The sequence below is a fragment of the Hyperolius riggenbachi genome, chromosome 9 (genome assembly GCF_040937935.1).
Source record: "Hyperolius riggenbachi isolate aHypRig1 chromosome 9, aHypRig1.pri, whole genome shotgun sequence".
Taxonomy (NCBI): domain Eukaryota; kingdom Metazoa; phylum Chordata; class Amphibia; order Anura; family Hyperoliidae; genus Hyperolius; species Hyperolius riggenbachi.
In genome coordinates, this window is record NC_090654.1 from 286,452,658 (window position 1) to 286,471,541 (window position 18,884).

At 44.8% G+C, this 18,884-nt stretch overlaps 1 protein-coding gene across 3 annotated transcripts in view; it reads right to left on the reverse strand.

The window, feature by feature from the left end:
• The window catches only part of LOC137532174 (alpha-1-antitrypsin-like), a 55,137-nt gene that overhangs the window by 16,982 nt on the left and 19,271 nt on the right, over positions 1–18,884 (reverse strand). Inside the window, exons 1-2 of one of the 3 annotated variants that reach the window (XM_068252396.1) lie at positions 2,822–2,853; positions 1,352–2,106 (exon numbers count right to left, since the gene is read on the reverse strand). In XM_068252396.1, coding sequence (XP_068108497.1) covers positions 1,352–2,102 — 751 coding nt within the window. In that variant the 5' untranslated portion in view covers positions 2,103–2,106; positions 2,822–2,853. Of the gene's footprint in view, positions 1–1,351; positions 2,107–2,369; positions 2,443–2,821; positions 2,854–18,884 lie in introns of those variants that run through there. The other 2 variants (XM_068252397.1, XM_068252395.1) reach the window with 2 other exon arrangements.

An 18,884-nucleotide genomic window follows, 5' to 3' on the forward strand; every position in this document is an offset into this window, starting at 1 on the left:
GTTAACCGGGGACTACCTGTACATTACCCAAGCGGTTTTTAAACTGCTAGCGTTTTTAAAAATGCTTCAGAACCGTGATCACGGAAAATATATCTGTGATTATAAGCTTAAAAGCCACCGACTCTAGCGGTTAATGGCAAAGCCCCCTTACATGATATAAATACCAAATTTGCAGGATATGTTAAGTAGAAAAGTGGGAACAAGGGAGAATTTTTTTTTTCAAAAAGACTTTGTAGTTTTTGAGATAATCGATTTTAAAGGTTCAAAGGAAATTTTAAAGGAAAAAGTATACATGTAAATGCGATAAATACATTAACTGTCATTTATCGCATTTAAGTGTATACTATTTTTCTTTGAAACTTTAAAATCTATGATCTCAAAAACTATTAGGTCTTTTTGAAAAAAAAAATCCCCTTGTTCCCACTGTTCTACTTAACCTAGCCTGCAAATTTGGTGTTTATAGCATGTAAGGGGGATGTGCTATTAACTGCTAAAGTCGGCGGGTTTTGGCGGTATTTAATCACCAATACTTTTTCATTGGCGTAGAAACTTTAAAGTGAACCAGAGACAAAGCCCCCTCATGTATTTTACCATTTATATCAGTGGGAACATTAGAGAAAACACCTACCCTGCTCTCTGTTTCATCCTTCACTGCTCAGCCTGCTTGTTATCAGCCCTGATAAATTCCCAGACTGAGCATTCAGTCTGGCTTTGCTCAGGAATCATCATAGCTGAGTCATTATAGCAGAGCCAGAAGGGGGCAGGCTTGGGCTTGAAAATACATCAGAGAAGACAGACTCAGCTATAATGATTCCAGAGCAAAGCCAGACTGAATGCTCAGTCAGGGATTTTATCAGGGCTGATAACAAGCAGGCTGAGCAGTGAAGGATGAAACAGAGAGCAGGGTAGGTGTTTTCTCTAATGTTCCCACTGATGTATATGGTAAAATACATGGAAAAGCTTCGTCTCTGGTTCACTTTAATTTCGATTTTCTCAAAAACTATAAGGCCTTTTTAAATTTTTGTTAAGTTGTAACCACTGACCACCTTTATAATCCATGCAATTTTGGTGATTGTAGCATTTATGGGAGCTTTGCTATTAACGTTAAAGACAAATCCGCATCACAAACCCGTGATCACGGATTTTACAGGCAATCACGGATAAAATCTGAGTCAAATTATTAACCTGCGCTGCTTGTGTGTGATATCTTTAGTGAATCTACCTGATTGACAGAAAAATAAAACTGAATGCAGGTACCTCTCATCATATTCTGAACTATCACCAAAAACTGTAGATTTACATTACATGACCCTTGTTATGCAATGTTTATCTAAACAGCTAAATGACATACCTTTGAAATAAATATAGTTGACGAGTATTAAGGCTGTTTCTTTTTCTACGCTGTCCAGCACCTCGGGGATCATGCCGTTGGTGTTTTTATTGACATACTCGTTAATTAATTTCTTGACCGCTTCATTATCCTGGTAGTCTACGGAGAAGGCTTCAGAATCGAAAAGCTCCTTGGTATCGTTGAGGAACTGGTCAAGGATCTTCCATGCCTTGCTTATAAAGAGACCGTTTCCGGTGTCTAGACTCAGCTCACTATCATCATCATTCAGCTCTTCCAGGAGATGGTGGAAGCCATCGTGGATTTCTTTCTCTGAAATTTGAGATATGTTGAAACCTATGCCCTCTAATATCTGGTCACAGGTCTTGGCCCTGGCACCCAGGGAGAGGAGGGCAAAGGCCACCGAGATACTTAACGGGGAGAAGGCAATGTTTTCTGATGGATGTTCTGCTGCTACCTCTCTAAAAAGGTCAAAGGCAAATTTGGCATTTCCTGGAGCTATTTTGTAGATGTCCAAGTTTTCATTGGAATGGTGGTGGTGGTGGTGGTGGTGGTGATGTCCATGGTGATGGTGGTGATGGTCATGGTGATGATGACCATGGTGATGGTCATGGTGGTGCCGATCACCTTTCTCTCCTTTCTTCCCATGACAATCTTTGTGACCACCTTGTTCACCATGGTCACCATGATGGTCAGCAAAGACTAAGGAGAGAAGTAGAGCTGTGCTCAAACCCAGATACAGGAGGACCCTCATCTTCCTAAAAAAGAAGTAATGGTTATTTTTTTTTTGGCTAAAGCTGGTCAAAACGTATTATAAGTACACCCCCACTTTACTCAAAAAAACATTTTGAAAAGGCAAGGAACAATGACATTAATATACAACATAATTTGACAAGCCTAAAATGCATTTTTTTAAATGTTGCTTAAACGGCATTTAAAAATGCATATGTACAAAATGTACACCTGTTCCACAGTAAAATGCACCATAAATGAATTGTTTTCCTATGTCGCTGTCACTTACAGTAGGAAGTCAAAATCTGAGAGATCTGACAGGTTTTGGAGTAGTCCATCGCCTCATGGTACTATATCAGAACTGGAGGGGCCCGTAGTATGAAAAAATAAAAATTATACTCTATAAGGTAGTGTCACCATCTAACATTATTTTAAAGAAAAAGGTTGTCCAGCCTCCCTGGCTGTGTAATTATTTCCAGATTTTTTTTCCAAAAGCGGTGAAATTTTTTCACAAGCTTTCAGGCCCTAAAAATCATACCGCTTGATAGATCTGGGGCAGCCCTGCACATTCCACACCTCCGATAGATCCAGCTCGGGATTACTGCCCTGAGCTGTGGATTTCCGTCCCGAGCCTGACTCGGGGTTACCGCTATGGAGGTTTTAAGGATGTCTCATTAAAAAATCTGTGTCTACACGGCGCCCGGAAGCTAAGCAATCTTACAGTCAGGCACAAATACTGACCTGAGGAAGTGGCTCTGACCGTGAAATGCGTTGTCAAGCGCATTAATAAACGTTTTTTGAAATTTATCCTGAACCACAAAGTGTAATTTGATTTTGTTGAGACATCCTTAAAGAGGAACTCCGGTGAAAAAAATGTATTAAAAAATATGTTTATGTTATTTATAAATGATTTAGTCAGTGTTAGCCCAATGTAAAATCTTTTAAATCCCTGATTTACATTCGGACATTTATCACATGGTGACAATTTTACTGCTGGCAGGTGATGTAGCTGCTTTTTTGCCAGTTGGAAACAGCTGTAAACAGCTATTTCCCACAATGCAACAAGGTTCACAGACAGGAAACTGCCAGAAGTACCACGGTGCTCAGAGCTTCTTGTGGGAGGGGTTTCACCACAATATCAGTCATACAGTGCCCCCTAATGGTCTGTTTGTGAAAAGGAATAGATTTCTCATGTAAAAGGGGGTATCAGCTACTGATTGGGATAAAGTTCAATTCTTGGCCAGAGTTTCTCTGTAAGGCAGGACAACCTTTTTCTTTAAAATAACGTTATTTATTTTTTCATACTACGGGCACCTCCAGTTCTGGTATACTACCTAGTGTTTACCCCTAGTTCATAGGGGAGATTGGCTAAGGGTTCACCCCTTGACCCCAGAAATCCTATTTTTTGGAGCAGCGACCACCATCACATCGATCAAAGGCTGAGTTGGGACGGTATCTTCCCACATGCGACGAGTTGTTGCTTCACATTGCAACCTACTTTTGTGATTATATCTCCTATCATTTTTACTCTTTTCCTGGTGTTTGAACGATATTGCACCAGATTGGGCCCCCGGATCTTCCTGTGTTTTTTCTTCAACACTCTACAGCATCTCCTCATGGGTGACTCAGGGTTTTCTGTATTTTTTAAAAGCACTTAGGGCTCGTTTCCACTAGTGCGGTGCGAATCACCGGGATTCCACCGCTGACGAAATCGCATGCAGATGCGATTCCGCGTGCGTTTTTTGCCGCGATTTCGCATGCAATTTCGCATAGGCAGGGTACATGTGAATTTAACCATGTCACTGCCTGGTTCAATTTACATTAGTTTTCATGCGAATTCGCACGCGAAATCGCGGCAAAAAACGCATGCGCGTTTTCCCTATTAAATACATAGCCTGCGAATCGCCTGCATTCCACACGCAGGCGAATTCTGCAGGCCCTACCGTGCAGAAAAATCTTGCACAGAAAAACGCAGGAAAAAACTGACAAGTGGAAACAGGGCCATCCACTTGTATTGGTTATGCGAATCCGCATGCAGACAACGCATGCGGATTCGCTCTAGTGGAAACGGGCCCTTACCGGACAGCAGTTGCCCAGTCCAACTGCCAAAATGATATGCAAGTGAATAGGGAGGCTGAGTTTTTGTAAAGAACAAAGGAAATAAAATGAGAACCTCCATGAGGATTTGGACTATTCCAAAACCAGTCAGATTTTTACCACATCAACATAGGAGAAAAGTAATTTATAGTGCATTTTACTCTTGTGAACATGTGCTTCCTATAAGCATATCCACATATGCATTTGATATTTTCCAATTTTTCATGATTGTGGTGCTTTAACCCCCCTGGCGGTATGAAAGATTCCGCCAGGGGGCAGCGCAGCAGTTTTTTTTTTTTTTTAAATCATGTAGCGAGCCCAGGGCTCGCTACATGATAGCCGCTGCTCAGCGGCATCCCCCCGCCCGCTTCGATCACCTTCGGCGATCACCGATCAGGAAATCCCGTTCAAAGAACGGGATTTCCTGGAGGGCTTCCCCCGTCGCCATGGCGACGGGGCGGGATGACAACGGGGCGGGATGACGTCACCGACGTCAGCGACGTCGGGATGACGTCACCGACGTCAGCGCACGGGGTCTGGGGGGGGGGCACGCGCCGCAACACATAGCGGCGATCGGGCGCGGGCCGGCGGCGATCAGAGTGCTGGCGCAGCTAGCAAAGTGCTAGCTGCGTCCAGCAAAAAAAAAATTATGAAAATCGGCCCAGCAGGGCCTGAGCGGCACCCTCCGGCGGCTTACCCCGTGTCCAGCACGGGGTTACCGCTAAGGAGGTTAAGACTTCACTAAAACTTAAAGGGCAACTGTAACAAGAGGGATTTGGAGGCTGCCATATTTATTTCCTTTTAAGCAATACCAGTTGCCTGGTTATCAGCAAAAACGCACTTACAAAGCCATCTGCAGAGATGAATAATCCAGCAAACCTGAATTGAACGAACACTAAAGCCTGATACACACTTTCAATTACGATTGGCCCAATCACTGACCAATTTTACCACCTTTTACATAGTATGAGGGTCAACAGATATTGGATACTATGACCATATTGGCCTCAATTCACTAAGCTTTATCAAACACTTTATCAAACGTTTGATAATTTACCTCGTGGGTAAAATCTAATTTTGAATTCACTAAGGTGTTATATATTTATCGAATGTTTTTCGATATAACGTAAGGTGTTACAGATAATAAATCTGTAACACCTTAGTGAATTCAAAATTAGATTTTACCCATGAGGTAAATTATCAAACGTTTGATAAAGTGTTTGATAAAGTTTAGTGAATTGAGGCCATTGTGTAAGCTCCAGGGCCGGTTTAACCACTTAACGACCGCCTAACGCCGATAGGCGGAGGCTGGTCGTAAGTGGATTTACATGGGGCCGTTCCATGTCAGTTCACGGAGGGTGTCTCTTTGAACAGCCTGCGAGCCTCCGATCGCGGCTCGCAGGCGAAATGTAAACACGGGGGGAAGAAATCCACAGCAGCGCCATAAAGGAGATCAGCGATCCCCGGTCTCTGATTGGCCGGTGATCGCCGCCGTCTGAAGCCTATCAGAGGCGGTACAGGACGGATCGCCATCCTGTACCGCCCATAGAGAGGACAGGAGCAAGGGAAGGAGAGGGAGGGGGGAATAGGGCTGTGGAGGGGGGCTTTGAGAACCCCCCCCCCCGGCTACCCTCAAACAGCCGGCGGTGATCAGACCCTTCCAGCAGGACATCCCCCTAGTGGGGAAAAAAAGAGGGGAAGTCTGGTCACCCTGGCTGAAATCTGATCTGTGCTGCGGGCTGAAGAGCCCACCCAGCACAGATCATAGGAAAACCACACGGTCCTCAAGTGGTTAAGTCACACGGGGCCCCTGGGGCAAAAGTAACTTGTGGCCCCCTACATCCCCCCTCCCAGGTAAGTCAGCCTTCGAACTGACTGCTGCCCCTTGTGGTCTCGCATAGAATCCTCCCATGGCTCCTCCACACATTGTGTAGCTCAACTGCCTTGTAATAACTCACCTGTATCAGCTGCTCCATCCTGTGCTTTGCCTTCAGCCCTGCTGCCTGTGTCTCCTCCATAGAGATGAGCGTAATGACTTCATTACGATTTCGCGAAATTTCGCGTAATTACGATTATGGCCGTAAGTACATAATCGTAATGAAGAAGGATTTCGCGAAATTCCGCGTAAGCGTAATTTTCGCATTACAGTGGGTATCGTGAAATTACGTTTGCTTTGCATGCAACCGTTTGTAAGCGTAGTTACATAACGTAATTTCGCGATAGTTCATATTACTGTAAGCGTTAATTTTCGCGTCGTTTTCGCGTTACGGTGGGTATCGCGAAATTACGTTTGCCTTGCATGCAAACGTTTGTAAGCGTAGTTTACACCCTTGAACTGCGCATGCTTAGTTTTTACATTATTTAACGCGAAAAAGCGTTTATATGCGAAAATTTGTTAGCGTTCGTCTGACTACCGCTGATTCGCTTCTGATTGGCTAATGCGAACAAGTAATTTTTTTATAGCTAACAAGTAATTGCGAAATTTGCGAAATTACGAACAAATGCGAAATTACGTTATGGTTTAATGCGAAATTACGTTATGGTTTAACGCGAAATTACGTTATGAACGAAACGCGAAATTACGCGTTGAAAATTACGCTTACGGTATTTTCAATTACGATTTTAATGGCAATTACGCTACCATAATTTCGCATCGTAATAGCAAATTTCGCATGCGTAATTATAGTAACGCGAAATTTCGAAAATTTTGGCTCAACCCTACTCCTCCATCCGGCACATGTTACGTGTAAATAACATGCACAGGGTCATAGAGGCAGGCAGCGTGGCTGAAGAGGGAGCACGGGATGGAGCTGCTGCAGGAACAGGTGAGTTATTACAAGGCAGATGGGTAGGGGTGTAACTACATCAGTCCCCTCTGCAGAGATTTGTTGGTGGACACCCCCCTTGGACCAGAACAGAGACAAACCAGCAGAATCAATCAGTAAAGAAATTAAGAGTGTCACCCAAGAATGTCCAACAAAGCTACGTATGCCATGTTCCAACACGCTATTCAGACATTTAAAAAAAAATCACCAGGATTGCACTTTTATTTAGCTTTCCTGTATGACAAGAAGACACAACCAGCACTAGGGTAAGAGGGAAACAAAGGTGAATGAGGGAGGACTGGTTCCAACCAAGAGGGCTTCTGAGCGTTTTTCAAATCGACAGTGATTTGGAACGCACTTGGCTAAAGTTACCCTATGAGGGTGTTCTCACAGCAGCGTTGTGATTTGTTCAAAATCACAAACACACAGCATGTTGCATTTTTTGGAGCGATTCATTAAAAAATCGCTCTGAAAATCGTTTCACAAAATCGCACTCGCAAATTGCTAGCCATTGCTATTGCAATTTTGTTGTGCACTAGCCCAGAGAGAGGAGGAGTGGAGAGAGACTGAGAATAGCCGGAGATGGAGCAGAGAGCTCATCTGTAATTGCAGTCCCACATCACACAGAGGCTACTTGCCTTTAATAGGACACCTGTCCCTGCCAGTCTCTCACACAAGTAAGAAAGCAGCACGGGAGTCTAGGGACTGTCAAAAACTTTTCAACTTGTTTAACACCTTATCCACACATGCAGTCATTATAACAATGGGGAGAGACCAGACAGATTTTTGCCCTCAGACCCTCCAGGCAAGCTCTGCATCATGTTGTGTATATTTACCAGCTTGCCTGCCCTCTAATTGCACTTTTATCAGCTAGCCTGGTGTTTCACATTGCCTTACAACAACAAACCTGAATACACCAGGCACTGGACCAGCCCTAAATCACTGAATGAAAGGCAGCCTGGGGGGAGATTGCCCCCCTTCACCCCTGGAAATTGTGGGCCTGCCTGCCACTGCAGCTGAGCAGAACATGCAGGCATATGGGAGCAACCAGAAAGACCACCTGGGGGGCTCAGCAGAGGTCAGAGGCCCTGGGGCAATTGCCCCCTTTGCCTCTATGGTAGCGCCGGCTCTGGTAAGCTCTCAAACTATATGGGGGTGGTAAAATTGGTCTGTGATCTTTCATTTTCCAAAGACTTTTATCTCAAGTGTGTAAATAGCTTAATACTATATGAGGGTGGTAAAATTGGTCAGTGATTGGCCAATCATAATTTAAGCCTGGTGTGCTGACTTTACCTCTTCCCTTTAGTAGGAGGGCCCACAGATTTTTTTGAATACCATGAACAGATTGCGCAGGTGAGCACTCATACTCCATGGAAGAGGTAACATTGGTCAATCACTGGCCAACTAAAATTGGATGTGTGTATGCATTTTTTTTTATTTTTTTAAATCATGTAGCAAGCCGTTGTGCATCCCCCCACCCTCTCCGATCGCCTCCGGCGATCTGCAATCAGGAAATCCCGTTCAAAGAACGGGATTTCCTGGAGGGCTTTTCCCATCGCCATAGCGACGGTCGTGATGACGTCATCGACATTGTGACGTCATCGGGAGTCCCGATCCACCCCTCAGCGCTGCCTGGTGCTGATAGGCCAGGCTGCACAAGGGGTTGGGGGGGCGGCGCAGCGGGTTGCGGCGATCGGTGTGCACACGCAGTTAGCAAAGTGCTAGCTGCATGTAGCAAAAAAAAAATTATGCAAATCGGCAGGGCCTGAGAAATCCTCCTACTGCCAGGAAGGTTAAAGGACAACTGAGATTACATGTGACATTATGAGATAGACATGGGTATGTACAGTGCCTAGCACACAAATAACTAGGCTGTGTTCCTTTTTTCTTTATTTGCCTGAAAGAGTTAAACATTAGGTATGCAAGTGACAGTTTCTGTCCGGGTCGGGCTGGGTCAGACTACAGCATAACCCTCACTGATAAGTAATTACAGGTAGTCCCCGGGTTACGAACGCCCGACTTACGAACGACCCACCGATACGAACGCCGCGACCATAGCTCCGCCTCATCACATGACATCACGCCCGCCGGGGACTACCTGTTCTGCCCTAGTTTAAAATGCAGAGTAACGGCAGCGGAATGTAAATAGAGGACATCTCACCTGATCCTCGGCGGTAGAAGGTCCCCTCGTGGTGCCCGGAAGCTGCACAGCCCACCCACTGTTCCCCGCGGCTTCTGGCTTCACATGCAGCGCATAATGACGCAATTAGGAAGCGCCGTCACTAGGGGGCTCTTCCTGATTGCATCATTATGCGCTGCATGTGAAGCCAGAAGCTGCTGGGGAACAGTGGATGGAGTGAGAGGACGGGCTGCGAAGCTTCCGGGCACCACGAGGGGACCTTCTACCGCCGAGGATCAGGTGAGATGTACTCTACCTTCCGCTGCCATAACTCTGCATTTTAAACAGGGCAAAAGTGGCTGTCCTGACTTAAGGGCAGATTCAGGTTAAGAACGAGCGGGCAGTCCCTATCTCGTTCGTTAACCAAGGACTACCTGTATAGCAATAAAATATTTTCCTGTAAGTAAATGGCTTCTGAGAGCAGGAAAGACATAAAAAGGGTCAATAATTCATAGATTTGAGCTCATACTTCAGTGAAGGTGTAATTGAGCAGAAACAATGAAACAGTGAAAACGTAAAAACTAGATTTAAATATAAAATAAAACTGTGGGATATCTAAAAAAAGTTATTTTTAGGTGAAGGAGGATAGATACAATTATTTTTCTCATCAGTTAATTTTCACCTCGGATGTCCTTTAACTAATGTGAATATTCTAAGCGAAAAATCTTTAACAAAATGAACAAGTGGAAACCTACCTAGCCTTACTGTAACCTTCCAACCTCACATATTTACCTTCTAATGCGTAACCTTAACCACGCAGCCTATCATACTCTCCTTCCCAATGCCTAACCGTAACCTGATGGCAGGGTGTTCTGTTTCAACCAAACTTACAATGTAACTGTGCACCTGATAAATTTATCGTACGCAAGCAATTCATAGTAATGTTACCGGTATTAATGCCAGGGGAAGCAGAACGCATTACACTATTAGGCCTGGTGCACACCAAAACCCGCTAGCAGATCTGCAAAACGCTAGCAGATTTTGAAACGCTTTTTCTTCTTTTTCTGTAGCGTTTCAGCTAGCGTTTTGCGGTTTTGTGTAGCGGTATTGGTATAGTAGATTTCATGTATTGTTACAGTAAAGCTGTTACTGAACAGCTACTGTAACAAAAAACGCCTGGCAAACCGCTCTGAAGTGCCGTTTTTCAGAGCGGTTTGCGGTTTTCCTATACTTAACATTGAGGCAGAAACGCATCCGCAATCCAAAATCTGCAGCAGCCCGGGAGTATGCGTTTCTGCAAAACGCCTCCCGCTCTGGTGTGCACCAGCCCATTGAAATACATTACCCTAGCGGATCCGCACCCGCAAGCAGATCGCAAACCGCAGCGGAAACGCTCCGGTGTGCACTAGGCCTTAGTGCAACTCGTGTTAGCAGGGTAATGCGCACCATGCAATGAAATGCATTTCTCGGGACTAGCTTCCAGCTTCATCAGGTAAATATCAAGAGCAAGATCTCAAAAAGTTTTGTAAGCAGGCCGTAGCACCTCAGTGATGGGCTTACAGGTCTTTTGGGGATTTTGCTCTCGATATTTGCCCGATGAAGCCGGAACCTAGTCCCGAGAAATGTCTTTCATTCTATTGGAATTGTTTTTCGGACTATTAAAGCTATTATTTATTGCAAATTGCCTTCTTAATTAACCACTTCGCCATATCTGGACGCATATATCCGTCCAGATAGGCAGTGGTGCTGCAGCCGTGTGGTGCGCGCGATCGGGCGCGTGCCCGCGCGCGCCCCCGCTGCCTCCCGCTGCCCCCCCGATCAGTGAATAGGAATATAATTCCCATTCACCGATCCAAGTCCCCGGCAGAAATACCGACGCTTTCTCATCAGAGAGCGTGGTATTTCTGCCCCCAGGAAACAACTTCTCTTCATTTTAGTTCCTAGATGCGACATCGTTCGCATCTAGGAACTTTTTGAATGTGGCCATCTTGTGGCCAAATAGTAAACTGCACCCACATACCTGTATTGAATAAAAAATACATTATTTTACATCTAAAATTGGCTATTTACCTCCCAAACTAAAATTACCCAAATACATTTTTGTATTAAAAAAAAATAATAAAAAAAATTACAATTAAAAAAAAAAAAACTACATAAATAGTTACCTAAGGGTCTGAACTTTTTAAATATACATGTCAAGAGAGTATCTTATTACATTTTTTAAAATTATAAGCTTGTAAATAGTGATCGACGCAAATTGAAAAAATGCACCTTTATTTTTAAATAAAATATCGGCGCCATAAATTGTGATAGGGACGTAATTTAAATGGTGTAATAAGCGGGACAAATGGGCACATAAAATGCATGGGTTTTAATTACTGTAGCATGTATTAATTTTAAACTATAATGGCCAAAAACTGAGAAATAATGTTTTTTTTCCATTTCTATATTAATCTTCCTGTTAAAATGTATTTACAGTAAAGTGGTTCTTAGCAAAATGTACTACCTAAAGAAAGCCTAATTAGTGGCGGAAAAAACGAGATATAGATCAATTAATTTTGATAAGTAGCGATAAAGTTATTAGCGAATGAATGGGAGGTGAACATTGCTTGGATGCATAAGATTTTCGAAGCTGTAGGCTGAAGTGGTTAAGTGAGCAACTGTGGTTTCCCATGATGCATCACTGCTAAACATGCAAATGATCTCTTTTTACAAGGCAAAATGTTGGCACCTCTGAAACTTTAGTGTCATCTCCACTTCATTAAACATCTCTACACATCAACAGAAGCAAAACTGTTTGACGTGACCAAGATCTTGAGACTTTCGAAGGGAGATTCCACCGGGATATATATCTATTGGTTAGAATTTTAGACTCAAGTCAATAAATAAACTAAATAAAGTCTGCTTTATCTCTGAAAAGGGAACCCTACTTAAAGAAAAGTTAAAATTAATTTCTGAACAAATATATACTGGAAAGCATTGCTCCTAGGAGAAAAACTCAATAATGAACAATGTGCCTATACTCACCGCAGGCTCCAGAGCTCCCAGAATCACCAGACGTCTAAGACCAGACTGGTCACTTATATAGCATATGTGTACGAGCTGTTCTGAACTCAATGAGCCCTCTAAATATTAACCAGATAACCTCCACAGTCATAAGTTCACATGGGAGAGAGTAAACACTGAAGAATGCATTTATTTGCCTTTGTATTAGGCCAAAGGATACTGCTTTAGGGAATTTCAAGAAAAACTACAGAAATCAAATGTGAAAAGTTTTAGGAGGTGTAATAACTTTTTATACCTTGGACCTTATCCTAGGCCCTTCTCCAATTAACTTTTTTCATCTTTTCTCTCACTAGATAAACTTTAATTTAAAAAAATGACTTTGTAGCACTTAACAATTGAAAAATTACTAAGAAGTAGGTTAAACAAAGTAATATTAAAGGAAACCTGAGACCAGATGTGATAAAAGTTTTATACATACCTGGGGCTTCCTCCAGCCCCATGCTCATGGATCACTCCCACGCCGCCATCCTCAGCCTTCTGCATTGCCGTTACTGGGTCCTGTAACCTTGGCCTGTCGCGGCCAGTCTGCGCAGACTGGCCTGAAGTTACGGGACCCGGTATCGGAGCTGGAGAAGACTGAGGACAGTGGCGCGTTAGTGCGGATGGGGCTGGAGGAAGCCCCGGGTATGTATAAAACTTTTATTATTATTATTCTCGTCTCTGGTACACTATAACCCATTAGCAGCTTCAAATGAAATTTCTCGTTTAAAGACTGCTGTGCAATGTACTCCTCTGTTGGCATATCTTTTTTGGCTGTCTAGTGCAGCCAAATGAGCACGTGGCAGGGAGCAGTTATATTTATCTGCTCCAGACGGCTTCTTCTCTTCCTCCACCCGTAGCTCTGAACTTCCGACAGGTCTTCTGGGTCCCGATCACATGATATGACATGTGATCTGGATCCAGGAGACCCAGTGCCAGCCGGATGTGGAAGAGGGGTGATAGGAGAGATAGAAGGGCTCTTCCATCATCTGTCTTCCACCACCGAGTGGCGCTGTAACGCCATGTGATCGGAAACGAGAAGAGAAGACATGTCAGAGTTACATCACCGGCATGGTGGAGGAAGAAGAAGCTGACCCAGCCGTCCAGACAGGTAACTATAAAAGTTTCCTGCCACCCGCTCTGCATACCCTGCCAGCCTGCCACGATGGGGAAGGCACACTTTTCCAGCGGCAGGAAAAATTCGGCCATGCAGCCAAATAAAGTTTTACTGTATTTGTCTGTTAAAGAATTAAACTAGCTTTGAGTAATTTCTTGCTTGGTTGGTTAAATATATTTTATTGATAAGGTTTGAAAATGTCTCCTTTGGAGAAAAAAATCAAGAGAAAAGTTAGACAAATAAACAAGACAAATAACATTTATATCGCGCTTTTCTCCTGGCGGACTCAAAGCGCCAGAGCAGCAGCCACAAGAGCACGCTCTATAGGCAGTAGCAGTGTTAGGGAGACTTGCCTAAAGTCTCCTACTGAATAGGTGCTGGCTTACTGAACAGGCAGAGCCGAGATTCGAACCCTGATCTCCCATGTCAGAGCCCTTAACCATTTCACCATCTATGGGCCAAGTCTCCTATTCTATTATTGTAACTTTTTCTCCTTAGTTCTCTCCTAGGAGAGATAAATTTTCCTCTACTCTTTGAAACAGCTTTTCAGCCCTCTGAAATGGAAAAAGTACTAAAAAAGTAGGTGAAAAAGTACTATCAAAATTATTTTAAGCATTTTCTTGCTTGCTGGTAGTAACGGAACCAAAGCTCGAGTACAAAAAGAGATACTTACCTAAAGAGAAGAAAGCCTCAGGATCCTATCGAGGCTTCCCTTGGTGCTCTGAAGTCCTCCATCATTGAGCGCAGCCCCCTGGAAGATTAGCGACAAGGCATTATCGATAATCATATCAGGGCCGTGCAGTTCTTCCTCCAGAGTGGAATAGCTGACCGAGCCTGCTCCCACATGTGCAGTAAGCCAGAGCTGTGGGCTCCGTGGTACTGTGCATGTGTAGGTTGGCTCACGAGTCTACTGCGTGGCCCACTACAGGATGGAGAACTGTGCGGCCCCGATCTGAAGGGGGGCCGCACTGTGCAATGGGGGGCTTCAGATCACAGGGGGAAGCCTCATTACACAGAGGCAGGCTTATCTGCACCATCAGCACTCAGACTGAAAAATCCTAATCCCCCCTCCTCCTCACTTCTGCCTCTGAAATCTCTGGCTAGTAATAATCAGAATCATTTTTTTATTCGCCAGGCACGACAAGGTCATGCTCGGAATTGGGTTTGGCACGTACAATTAACAGATAAAAGATAGGAAGTCTAGATAACAGAGGACATACAATAAACAGGGAGTCATAGATAAAACAAAGAAAAACACATAACCAAAAACGGCTAAAAACAGAAGTCCTGATTAATAATTAGTTCATGAACAGGGTGCAGTTCTGGAACACAGTGTTGCTCCGGTGCTGGGCTCAGAGCGAGTCAGGAATGCAGGTTAGTGAGTTCAGGAGGGTGACAGCTGAGGGGAAGAAAGAGTTCCTGTGCCTTGAGGTTTTGGTGGCGATGGCTCGAAACCTACGGCCTAACGGAAGTCTGCTGAAGAACCGCTGGCCAGGGTGAGAGTGGTCGCCGGCAATCCTCCGTGCTCTTGAGCGTAGCCTGGAGTTGTGGGGGAGGTCAAGCGAAGGTAGAGGTCTGCCGATGATTCTCTGTGCCGATCTAATGAAGTTTGTATCTGTTTCTGGTGGAGGAGCCAGCGAACCATACTAGGATGGAGGAGCAGAGGACGGACTCGATGGTGGTGGTGTAGAAGCACATCAGTAGCTCTTGAGCCATGCCGAACTTCTTCAGTTGGCGGAGGAAGAAAAGCCTTTGCTGGGCTTTCTTCTGGGTCACGGCTGTGTTTTCCTTCCAGCTCAGGTCTTTGGAGATGGTGGTGCCCAGAAGGCGAACGCTGGTTACTCTCTCAACCTCGGTGCCATTGATAAAGATTGGTGTGGGGGGGGGAGGGGCATGCTTCCTGAAATCCACAATCAGCTCTACAGTTTTGGATGAGTTGAGGACCAGCCTGTTCTCCCTACACCATTGGCAAACTCTGTCAACCTCCTGGCGGTAGGCCTGCTCATCATTGTTTGTTACTAGCCCAACGATGGTGGTGTCATCTGCAAATTTGATGACCTTGACAGAGTTATCCTTGGATCTGCAGTTGTCGTGTAGAGAGAGAACAGGATCGGTGACAGGACGCAGCCTTGTGGGGCCCCCGTGTTTGTTGTCCACGGCTGAGAGGTGACCTCCCCAAGCTTAATGACTTGAGTTCTGTTAGTCAGGAAGTCTGTGATCCACCCACGGAGAGTGGGAGGGACATTCAGCTCTGTAAGATTGTCCTGCAGTATGCGGGGGCAGATGGTGTTGAAGGCTGAGCTGAAGTCCAGTAGTAGAATCCTGGCGTATGTGTTAGGTTTGTCCAGGTGGTCGTATGTGAGCTCAAGGCAGATGTTGACAGCATCATCAGTGGATCTGTTCGCCCTGTATGAAAACAGGAACGGATCCATTTGGGGGGAGGTAACAAGCTTGATGTGTGACAAGACGACTCTCTCAAAGGTTTTCATGATGTTAGATGTCAGGGCCACTGGTCTGTAGTTATTGAGGTCAGAGTTACCATGTTTTTTGGGGACAGGGATAATGGTAGACTTTTTGAAACATGCCGGGACTTTGCCGACCTGGATGAATTTGGAGAATATGGTAGTGAGGATGGGTGCCAGCTGGTGTGAGCAGGTTTTCAGACAGGCTGGTGACACGCCGTCCGGGCCAGAGGCTTTCCTTGGGTTTAGCGAGGACAGGTGGAAAAGGACATCGGCCTCACTCACAGCTGGAGGTGGAGGGCTCGAGACTGAGAGATAATCTGCACAAGGTGAGGGGTGTGCTGGTGCTGTTACTGGCTCCCCCAGTGCCTCCAGGTCCTCAAACCTGCAGTAAAAGTTGCTAAGGTCATTGGCTAGCTCAGTACTGGGTATTGCGTGTTGTGGGGGAGGCTTATAGTTTGTGGTGACTTTAAGCCCCTTCCAGACAGCTCGTGTATCATTTGATCGCAGGTTGCATCTTATCCTTTCTGCGTACTCCCTCTTTGCGGCTCAGTTCTCGCTTCAGGTTGTTCCCCTCCTCCTGCCCAGACTGAGCTCCCATGAGCCCTTGCTACTGCCAAGGCTCTCTGAAAACTGTGGGTGGGGCTTATTTAGTTTATAGGGAATTAGAGTATTAAAACAAAAAAGTATTTGGCTTGAGGAATGCCCTATAAACTATAGGAAAGGAGCACAATTATGCAATGAGTAAAAGTTCATCTCGGATCCACTTTAAGGGAATGTCCGAGGTGAATAAAAAACAAAATTCTACTTACTTGGGGCTTCCTCCAGCCCCTTGCAGCTGTCCTCCTCCCTCGCCACAGCTCCTCTCTCAGCCGGTGGCCCGGGGGTCCCCTCCGGTGCAGATGCCGACTTGCACCTGTGTGAGAGCCGCTCACGGGTGCACCGACGTAATCTGCAGTGTACTGTGCAGGCGCAGTAGTTCTGTAAAAATGTATTAAGAATCTATATATATATATAATAGAGTAAGTGCCTCAACCTTCAAGCAAGAAGAAGAAGTACTTTGTATGAGAAAATGTATGCGTGCTCAAAACACCATGTTTAACCCTAGCAAGTCTGGCTTTGCAAATCTGGCCTAACTGGCTATTCATTAGGCAATGCTCATGCAAATATGCATTTGCTTTCGCATGCTAAACTATGCAGGGTCAAAAAACCAATACCGCAAAGCAGTCGCCCTGCGGGAATTAGTTCATGCTACATTAGCACTATCCAGGAGCGCTACGGGGAAGATTCCCAATGCCCCCATACAACCGGGGGGACTGCGGGGTCCCAGGCTCTCTCACTGCCTGGGAACCACAGCGGCACCCCAGAGGGGGAGGCTGGGTGGCGCAGCCGACCCCCCCCCAGCGTGGCCAGCGCCGGGGAGAGCCTTCTGCACCCACCTCCCAATATTAAAAACAGGCACTTACCTTAACGTCCATTGCGTTCTGCTACATGCGCATTAATTTTCTCATGGAAAGCAGTATTTGCAGTTGTATCCTTTGGAGGCAGGTGGTGGATGGCTTGCTCCGGTGGTGTGAGCCCTGGAGTGAGTTGTCTGCGCCTGTCCTCCCCCCCCCCCCCATCTGGAGTGTTATGTGTGAGCCAGCCCTGAGCTCTAAAGCTCGGGTGGTATCTATTAGATAGATAGATGCGGCGTATGCTAGTACTTTTGAAACATATATATCTTCTTGTTGTAATTTCTATGGGGAGGTGAGTACCTCTCTGGGGCGTATCTGGGCAATATAGAGCCTATGGCAAACACTAAAATTGTGCCCCCTCCCCCCAGTCAGAGCCCTCCTACCCTCTAAAAACAGTATCTTTTGTTACGGTTGGCTGTGTTTTTTGGCTCGGGATATTGCTGAAGTTACTTTTTTTGGAACAATCTCTTCTTATTTCCTCTCTGTTGTCTTTTCTAACACAAAGCCACATAAGCGCTACATACATAAATTAATACAGAAATTAAGTAGCCATGTTCCCCAGATAACAGAATTAATCTCATGAGCAGGCGTGGTGATGCAGCACAGGGGCAGACATGGCGCTGCAGCACAGGGGCAGGCATAGGGCACAACTCGGGGGCAGGAATGGCGCTCAAGGTGCTGTGGCACCCATGACATTAGCCATGCCTGCACCCCTATAGATACACCTCTGGTACCTCTTCCCCTATTTTTTATTCAAACATTGTTTTATCCTTTTGGCACCTTTGCATTTCTGATACAAGTATCACCTTTTCAACCTTCCACAAGCAGGAAAATACTCAAAATAATTGTAATAGTACTTTTTTCACTTACTTATTTTTTTTTTTTCTTGCAGAATGCTTAAAGTTATTTTAAAAAGAAGATGAAGAATTAACTTCCAGGCCAAAACTCAGAAGAAAAAGTGAATTGCATAGAGGCCTATGGGCACTTTTTCTCCTAAGTTTTCTCCTAGGAGATAATTTATCATCTTTAATTCAAATCACTTTTGCACTCAGCAAATACTTTCAAAATTTGTCTTCAAAATTATTTTCTTGCCTGCCTGTGGTTTAAAAGGGATTTAATTTATAATGTTAAAATAACACCTGGGAGAAAAAGGGAATTCGATCAAATCCTATAGCCCATATGCCATTAAAGGATACCCCAACTGAAATGTGACATGATGAGATAGACATGGGTATGTACAGTGCCTAGCACACAGATAACTATGCTGTGTTCCTTTTTTTCTTTCTGTGCCTGAAAGAGTTAAATATCAGGTATGTAAGTGGCTGACTCAGTCCTGACTCAGACAGGAAGTGACTACAGTGTGACCCTCACTGATAAGAAATTCCCCTTTTTTACCTCTTTCTTGCTCTCAGAAGCCATTTTCTGCTAGGAAAGTGTTTTATAGTTGGAATTTCTTATCAGTAAGGGTCACACTGTAGTCACTTCCTGTCTGAGTCAGGACTGAGTCAGCCACTTCCATACCTGATATTTAACTCTTTCAGGCAGAGAAAGAAAAAAAGGAACAGAGCATAGTTATCTGTGTGCTAGGCACTGTACATACACATGTCTATCTCATTATGTCACATTTAAGTTGTGGTATCCTTTAACTTCTTCACCTGAGTATTTTACGAGGTGAGAATTCT